Here is an 8,499-nt window from a genome sequence, read left to right as displayed (position 1 = left end):
CTTTAGTTAGGTGACCAGAACTGCACACAATACTCCAAATTTGGCCTCACCAATGTCTTATACAACCTCACAATAACATCCCAACTCCTATACTCAATACTTTGATTTATGAATGCCAGGAATGAATTAGGAATAGTTTGCATGGATTGTGTAGGAGGTCATGTCTTACAAACTTGATTAAGTCTTTGAGGATGCGACGAAGATAATTGATGAGGGTAGGGAAGTGGATGTTTTATGCATGGACTTTATGTTAGTAGTGAAGCTGTGAAGTGAGGCACGGTAGCACAGTGGTTAGCACAATGTTTTACAGCGCCAGCAACCCGAGTTCAAATCCGGCCACTGTCCGTAAGGAGTGTGTACGTTCTCCCCGTGTCTGTGTGGATTTCCTCCGGGTGCTCCGGTTTCCTCCCACATTCCAAAGACGTACAGGTTAGGAAGTTATGGGCATGCTAAGTTGGCGCTGGAAGCGTGGCGACACTTGCGGGCTGCCTCCCAAAATCACTACGCAAAAGATGTATTTCACTGTGTGTTTCGATGTACATGTGACTAATAAACATCTTAGCCATGGTAGGCTGATCCAGAAGATGAAGGCACAAAGCACCCATGGTCTCATAATTGGCTTGGCCAAAGAAAGCAAAGGATAATGTTTGAGTGGTGTTCATCCACAGGGATCAGTGCTCGGACCTGTGTTATTCATGGTCTGTATAAATTATTTGGATGAAAATATAGGTGGACGAATTAGTAAGTTTGCAGATCACTGAGTACAGACAGGCCTGGAAAGAGTGGATGTGGAGAGGATGTTTCCATCAGTAGGAGAGTCCAGGATCCGAGGGCACAGGCTCAAAATAAAGGCACTTCCTTTTAGAACTGAGATGAAGAGGAATTTGTTCAGCCAGAGGGTGGCGAATCTGTGAAATTCATCTCCATGGAGGCACGTGGAGGCCAAGTCATTGGGTGTACTTAGGACAGAGATTGACAGGTTATTGATTAGTGAGGGGGTTAAGGGTTATGGGGAGAAGCCACGAGAATGGGGTTGAAAGAAATCAACCATGGTTGAATGGCGGAGCAGACACGTTGGGCCGAATGGCCGGATTCTGCCCCCTATATCATGGTCTTACGACACGAAAATTAGCGGAGTTGTTGACAACAAGCAAGGCTATCAAAGGATTCAGCAGGATATAGACAAGTTGGAAATATGGGCAGATAATCAGTAGATTGCGTTCAATCCAGATAAGTGTGCTGTGTTGTACTTTGGGGGGGGGGGGGCGGGGTGGTGGGGGGTCGGGGTCCAACATAAGAGCAAAAGACGGGAGATGGTTTTTAACATAAGCGGGCATTTAATACTGAGGTGCGTGGAAAATTCTCGTAAAAGTAGAAAATCTGTGGGATTTTCTACACCGGAGGAATTGACGCGTTTAAAAAGGAGGTAGGAGCGTTCTTCGAAAGATCAGGGATTTGGGCAACGGGGTTCTGGCAAGGATGAGCCCTGGAGCAGTGAACGTGGGGCAGGATTGGGAGCCGAGTGGTGTACTCCTGTTTTAATATTCTGGTGTTTTCCCCCACCATTTCGGGCATTCCCGGCGCCCTCAAGCCAGTGGTACGTGGCATCAGCTTCCCTTCTCCGCTTCATGATGTCGTGTCTGTTCCCCAATTTCCACGGGTCGGATCTCCGATCAGGAGCTCCGTTCCAGAGTCAGCAACGCTCCGGGACTAGGAGCCGCCCAGTTCCCTGACCGAGGGCAAACATATTCTGAAGCATGACTTTCCGTTCCTTGAAGCCCCAACTATACTGGCTCTTTTCATGCTGCTGCTTCCACACCAGCTGTGCACCGCGCTGGCACTGGTTTCTCTCCAGCTGTGCACCGCGCTGGCACTGGTTTCTCTCCAGCTGTGCACCGCGCTGGCACTGGTTTCTCTCCAGCTGTGCACCGCGCTGGCACTGGTTACTCTCCAGTTGTGTACCGCGCTGGCACTGGTTTCTCTCCAGCTGTGCACTGCGCTGGCACTGGTTTTGTCCAGCCGCGCACTACCCGTGGAGCAGAGGCTCTTGCAGAAGCAGAATAATCCTCGTAATCCCAATCACCCTTCCTTAAACTAATTCCGCAAAATATCCTGGCAAGGCAGTCACTTATCCGCGTGTGAATGACAATTGTTAAAACAGCGGATGAGCTTGACAGGTGTACAGAGACCAATAAGGTTTAGAGGCTTTCTTGAATTGGTGTGAAATCTCTTCGATTCTTAATTCAACAAATTATTCTTGGGTGTCTTTTGTTACTTAAGGAATGTGGACAACCCATTCCTTTAGCTGGGTTTATTTTCAACGCATGTAATTCATTAACGTGATTTTTTTCCTGGAATCTACTGGAGACAGGAGTCATCGCCGGTGTGCCCGAGATGTCAGTATTTCAAAGGGGGTGGTGCGAGGGCTTGTCAATCCAGTTCCGCCTGCCTCTGCCCCTGTATATATCGGAACCCTCGCACTGCTTCTCGAGCCACAGTCGGTGGGAACTCGGAAGATCCAGCTCGGGGTTCGGGCAAGACAGAAAACCTTGAGTTCGTCGGAGCTGATCACCCCCTGCCACAGGTTGTATGTTGTGTTGTGTCCCAATCTGTTTCCATGTGCTGTGTGACTCCAGTCAGACCTGGATAAGGTCGGCAGGGGATTCTGTCGGAGAGAGGCAGTGGGGGAATGGTGGAGAGGGACAGGGAGTGAAGCTCCCTACCCAGATTCGCACCCACACTGCTCATCTCCTGTTCCCTTTTGGAAGTTGCTGTTGAACTTCTCGGGTTGCCCATAGAAGACAGAGGGTGGTGGTGGGAGCGTGGCTGGAGGTCCGTGACCAGTGTGTTCCGCAGGGATCAGTGCTGGAGCCTCTGTTGTTTGTAGTCTATATAAATGACCTAGATGAGAATATAGATGGTGGGTCAGTAAGTTTGCAGACGACACAAATATTGGTGGAGTCGGGGACAGTGAAGAAGGTTCTCAAAGGATGCAGCGGGATATAGATCCGTTACAGATACGGGCGTAGAAATGGCAGATGGAGTTTAATGCGAGCAAGGTGTTGCACTTTGGGAGGGTAAATGTAAGGTAAACGTATGCAGTTAATGGCAAGACCCTGAACGCGTTGAAATACAGAGGGACCTTGTTGTTAAAGTCTATAGCTCCCAAAGAGCGACCACGCAAGTAGATAGGGTGGTGAAGAAGGCGTACGGTATGCTTGCCTTGATTGGTCAGGGGGTTGAGTATAAGAGTAAGAAAATCATGTTGCGGTTTATAAAACTTGTGTTAGGCCGCACTTGGAGCATTGTGTGCAATTCCGGTCGCCGCATTATAGGAAGGATCTGGAGGCATTGGAAAGGGTAGACAAGAGGTTCACCAGGATGCTGCCTGGAGGGTATGAGGATATAAGGAGAGGGTATGCGCTACAAGGAGAGATTGGATCTACTTGGGTTGTTTACTCTAGAGCGTCAGAGGCTGAGGGGAGACCTGATAGAAGTTCATAAAATTATGAGAGGCATGGATGGGGTAGATAGTCAGAATATTTTCCTCAGGGTAGAAATGCATGTCCTCTGGTACTTGAGGAGACGCGTTTCGGTGAGAAGGGTAAAAGTTTTTTTTACACAAAGAGTGATGGGTTACCTGGGACGGGCTGCCAGGAGCAGCGGTGGAAGCAGATACGGTAGAGGCGATTAAGAGTCTGTTGGACACATGAATGTGCGGGGAATGGAGGGGTGTGGATCATGTGCAGGATCATCAATTCAATTGTGTCGCGATGAAGCGATGAATTAGGTGCCTTTTTCCAATCACACGCACTGCATCGTGTGCTCACAATGTGTTCACATCTATCCTGAAGAAACCAAACGCCGATTGGTTGACCACTTTGTGAACGATCAGTGTTCGGTCCGGAGGAGTGACCTTATGCTCCCTGTCCACAACCACGTTAATTCTGTGTCCCACTCGCAATCTGACCTTTCTGTCAGAAGTGGGCGAACGCACCCACATTCACTGTCAGTGAGGAGGGAGAGCGTATCCAGCTCTCATAGCTCGCCCGAGGCCAGGGCTCCTCGGGAGCCCCGCACACATCTGCCCGACATGTGGTCACAGGGGGAGATCAGGGCACAGTCCGATCTCCCACAGACTGAGGAGATAGAGACCGACTGGCCTGTATCTGCCACAGCCGGATAGTGACGGACATATGTGGGGAGTGGATGGTGGCTAATGGTGTGTCTTTATTTAACAAGGGTCGAGTCATGCTAAATGGAGTTTAAATCTGATAAGTGCGAGGTGTTATATTTTGGGAAAACAGATCAGCGTGGTACTGTAATAGTGCCTAAGCGGGTGTTGAAGTACAGAGGACCTGGGAGTACGAGGACATGGTTCCCTGAAAGTGGCGTCACAGGTAGACAGGGTGGTGAAGAAGGGTGTTGGCACACTGGCCTTCACCATCAGGGCACTGAGTATAGAAGTTGGGATGTTGCAGTTGTACAAGATGTCGGTGAGGCCGCATTTAGAATATTGTGTTCAGTTTTGGTCACCCTGCTATCGGAAAGATGCCATTAAGCTGGAAAAAGCGCAGAGGAGATTTATGAGGATGCTGAGGGGGCTGGAGGGACTATTTATAGAGAGGGTTGAGCAGGGTAGGTCTTCATTACCTGGAGTTTAGGAGACTGATGGGTGGCCTTAAAGAAGGTGTATAAAATCATGAGGGGTACAGATAGGGTGAATGCACATCGTTTTTCCCCAGGGAACGGAAGGTGAGAGATGAAATATTTAAAGGGGACTTGAGAGGCAACTTCTTCCGTCGAGGGTGGTGGGTATATGGTACGCACTGCCAGAGGAAGTGGGTGAGGCAGGAATATTAACAACATTTAAAATGTGGGATTTTGCTTCCGTTGTTTGATTGGAACTGTGGAAATAAAGTAGGTTGATGCTGAATAAACTCAGCGGACAGGTTGAAACTGAAATTCCACTTAGTAAGTTCACTTGTAATAAATACTCTCCTAACGACCAGGTAGCGAGTCTGCACCGTTGTAACCCACAGTCTGTCGTAAGCAGCAAAAAAAAGACAGACAGCTGGAGGAACTCAGCGGGTCACGAGCATCTGTGAAGGAAACGGGATAGTTGACGTTTCGAGTCGAGGCCCTACATTGGGACCGGAGTGCAGAGAGATAAGGGGAAGGGAGGCAGGAGGTGGTAGGTGATAGGTGGATCCAGGTGAGGAGGGAGAGGGGATGGACGAATGGAGCCGGAGAGGGAGTGGTGGTCAGGAGACAGTGGCTGGTGGGTGATAGGTAGGGGTGGATAAGGAGAGAGGCAAACATGGGACAAATGGTGTCAGGTAGGGCAATTGGATTGTCGTCGTTTCGGGCCGAGAACGTTATCTGTCCTTTTGCCTCCACAAATGCTGCTGGACCTGCTGAGTTCCTCCAGCAGTTTGGGTTTTGCGGGATTTTTATGTTTCCTTCACTGAGGAAATGGAAATATCCGCAGTCGGCACCAACCGCCCCAAACAAATTGCAGGGATTTCAAAAAAAAGCCTTGGTTTCTGTTTAGATTCCAGAGAAGGAAGTGACCACAGTGCCCGAGCGGTGACCGAACCATGTCTCAACCTGCCGGAAGTGCCCTGGAGCTGTCCAAGTCCGCTGTCGAGGCCGTACAGGCAGCGATGGCGTTCATTGAATCAGCAGAGAAGTTTGCCTCCGCACTCGGGGTGTTGGGCCCCATCATTGGGGTGGCCGCAGCCGTTGTTAAACTCGCCCTGGGCAATGTTGACAGCCCGGAGCTGGCCTTCATGAAGAAGCAGTTCCAGGCCGTCAGGAACCAGCTGGATGTCATCTCGGGGCAGATTTCGGAAGTCCTTCGGGAGATCGACAGAAGCACGACGGACAACCAGTACTTCCCCATTGAGGAAAACATCAAGAACCAGTTCAGAAAGTACATCGACATCCTTGACGCAGCGCCGGAGTTCCGACAGAAGGAGAAGGAAGAGTTCCTCAAACACTTCAACGCGACCAAGGGAGACCAGAACCTCCACACTCTCTATGACGGGGTGATGGGGAACACCGGCGCCTTTGGCAAATCCATCCTGGACACCGCCATGAACTGTGACCAGAGGAACCGGCGCCTGATGGAGGGGATCTGCGCCCGACTGAAGAACCTCTTCTGTATCGGTCTGATCGCCGTCCTGGGACACGCTGGCATCACCGGGAACGATGTAAAGGCGCTGGAGACGGAATGGAACCAGAAACTGGTCGAAGTCGAGGGCAAAATGAAATCCATGGTCGATCGGTGCATCAATGAGTTTGCGGAGCAGGCGAAGATAGATGTGAAGAAATTGATAGAGCAGAAGGGCGGGAGAGATAACAGGGAATGTTCGTCAAACGTACTGGAAAACTTGATAAACAAATATGACTGGGTCCGTTGGTCGGTGCGGGTCTATGATCCCGTCGGCGGGTTTGACAATCACTGCGTTGGTGGCTTTAACGTCTTTCTCTTCTTCAGGCTCAATAATGTTAATATTGTTGTCTCCTACACCACCGACCCAAAGCCAGTTGACATCACCAGTATCAAGCAGTCAATGCAGGGGAAAGAACACTGGAATGATGCAAGAGAGGTGCTGAAGCACGCCGGCAGCAACCTGACCGGTAGGAATGTTGTCCACACAGTGAGACGGTACAAAGGTCTGTCGTGCCATAACAACTTCCCCGATGGATGTCATTACTTAGAGGACTACAGTGGAGTCACCGTGTGCGTCCACCCAGTATAAACCCCCACTGTCCCGGGACACTCAGTATAAACCCCACTCTCCCGAATATTCCATATAATTCCCACTGTCTCGCAACACAGTATAATCCCCAACGTCTCGGGACACACCATATAATTCCCCACCGTCCCGGGACACTCTGTATAATCCCCCTCCTCCCCGACTGCCGGAGGCAGGACACCCCTTACTCTGGTCCCGGAGACGCTTCCTTTCTGCGCTGCCGCCAACGCTGTGAAACCCCGGATTAGTCGGCCTGAAGCTGCCGCCTCTCCCCGCCCACCCTGGACCGAATGTACCCCCCGTGTCACTCTATAAGGCTCGGGCTGTGCAGTCCTCAGCTCCCCCACCCCATCCTCTCTGTGCCCTCAGCAGCAGACCCACCCCGCCTGGGTCCGGGGGTCTCCGCTCACGGTGAGGCGAACGCTCCCACCTTCACTGTCAGTGAGGAGGGGAGAGCGAATCCAGCTCCCAAATCCGGCCCGAGGCCAGGGCTCCCCCGGAAACCCCCACACCTCTCCCCTACAGGTCAGAGCACAGTCCAAGCCCACGGCGACGGGGGTGATGAAGGCGGGCTGGCCCGTGTCTGCCACAGCCGGCTACTGACAGACAGATCAAGGTCCTGTCCACAGCTTCTCTCCCCAGATATTCACCCTGTTCCCACCAACGCATCTTCAAACCCCCACGTCCCGAGGGGGTGCCGGGTTTAACGCTGTGGTGCGGGAGGAGGGAGGAACACTCCGCAGACCCACACTGGAGAAGCGGGGACAGGCTGTAAGTCTGTCAGGCCGGGGACCACCTTCCCCACCAAAGGGGGATTCGCTTGTAGTTTGTTTCTGCCGGAATCTGATCTCTGCCACTTGCTCAGTCTGTAGCCACGGAACAGCCACAGTCGGATATCCTGCAAGCTTTGCGAGTAATTGGTGTGGTTGTTGGGTCTTGCTTAAAATGATTGATTGGAATTCCTAAAGTAAAGCTGGTTGATGCTGAATAAACGCAGATAAAAGGCTCAAGGTCTGTTCACTTTTTCACGCTCCATTTTATGCGGATCCAAATTCAGTTCAGTTGGAAGGAACACGACATCAACACCGCCACCCGCGGGGATCAGTGCAAGGACTTCTGCCGGTTGTGAGATGTAGAAAGGACCTGGACGAAAATGCACTTGGGCTGATTAGTCAGTTTGCAGACGACACAAAAGTTGATGGAGTTGTGAATGGTGAAGGATGTTGTTAAAAGGACATCGCAGGATGTAGATCAGCTGCAGGTACAAGCGGAGAAATAGCGGATGAAGTTTAATCCTGAACAGAGGGAGGGGTTGCATTTTGGGATGCCAAATTTAGACGTAAAGTACACAGTAAATGGTAGAACCTGAGGATCAGTGATGTACGGACAGATGTTGGGCTCCAAGACCATAACGCCCTGAAAATGGAAACACAAGCAGATAAGGTGATAAAGAAGGCGTATGGCCACCTTGCCTTCATCAATTGGGGCATTGAGTAGAAGAGTCAGGAAGTCACCTTGCAGCTGCATCAAACTTTGGTTCGGCCGCACTTGGAGTACTGTGTACAGTTCTGGTCGCCCCGTTATAGGAAGAACGTGGAGGCTATGGAGAGGGTGCAGAGGAGGTTTATCAGGATGTTGTCTGGATAAGAGGGTATGTGCTATAAGGAGAGGTTGGACAAACTTGGGTTGTTTTCTCTGGATCAGCAGAGGCTGAGGGGAGACCTGATAGAGGTTT

The 8,499-nt window shown here is 50.9% G+C and overlaps 1 protein-coding gene across 2 annotated transcripts; it reads left to right on the top strand.

Annotated features, from left to right (window-relative positions):
• Nucleotides 1–2,476: 2,476 nt before the first annotated feature.
• On the top strand, nucleotides 2,477–7,774 carry LOC127570695 (protein rapunzel-like). 2 transcript variants are annotated; one of them, XM_052016477.1, is made up of 2 exons: nucleotides 2,477–2,584; nucleotides 5,555–7,774. In XM_052016477.1, exon 2 carries the CDS (start codon nucleotides 5,601–5,603, stop codon nucleotides 6,765–6,767), a length of 1,167 nt encoding a protein of 388 aa, XP_051872437.1. In that variant the 5' UTR covers nucleotides 2,477–2,584; nucleotides 5,555–5,600; the 3' UTR covers nucleotides 6,768–7,774. The 2 variants fall into 2 exon arrangements, with proteins under 2 accessions (XP_051872437.1, XP_051872438.1); XM_052016478.1 differs by having other exon boundaries at nucleotides 2,493–2,587.
• Nucleotides 7,775–8,499: the final 725 nt, after the last annotated feature.

The sequence above is a fragment of the Pristis pectinata genome, chromosome 5, assembly GCF_009764475.1.
Source record: "Pristis pectinata isolate sPriPec2 chromosome 5, sPriPec2.1.pri, whole genome shotgun sequence".
NCBI classification, from domain to species: domain Eukaryota; kingdom Metazoa; phylum Chordata; class Chondrichthyes; order Rhinopristiformes; family Pristidae; genus Pristis; species Pristis pectinata.
The sequence above is the reverse complement of the archived record's forward strand: the minus strand, read 5'-3'. Positions and strand labels throughout refer to the sequence as shown.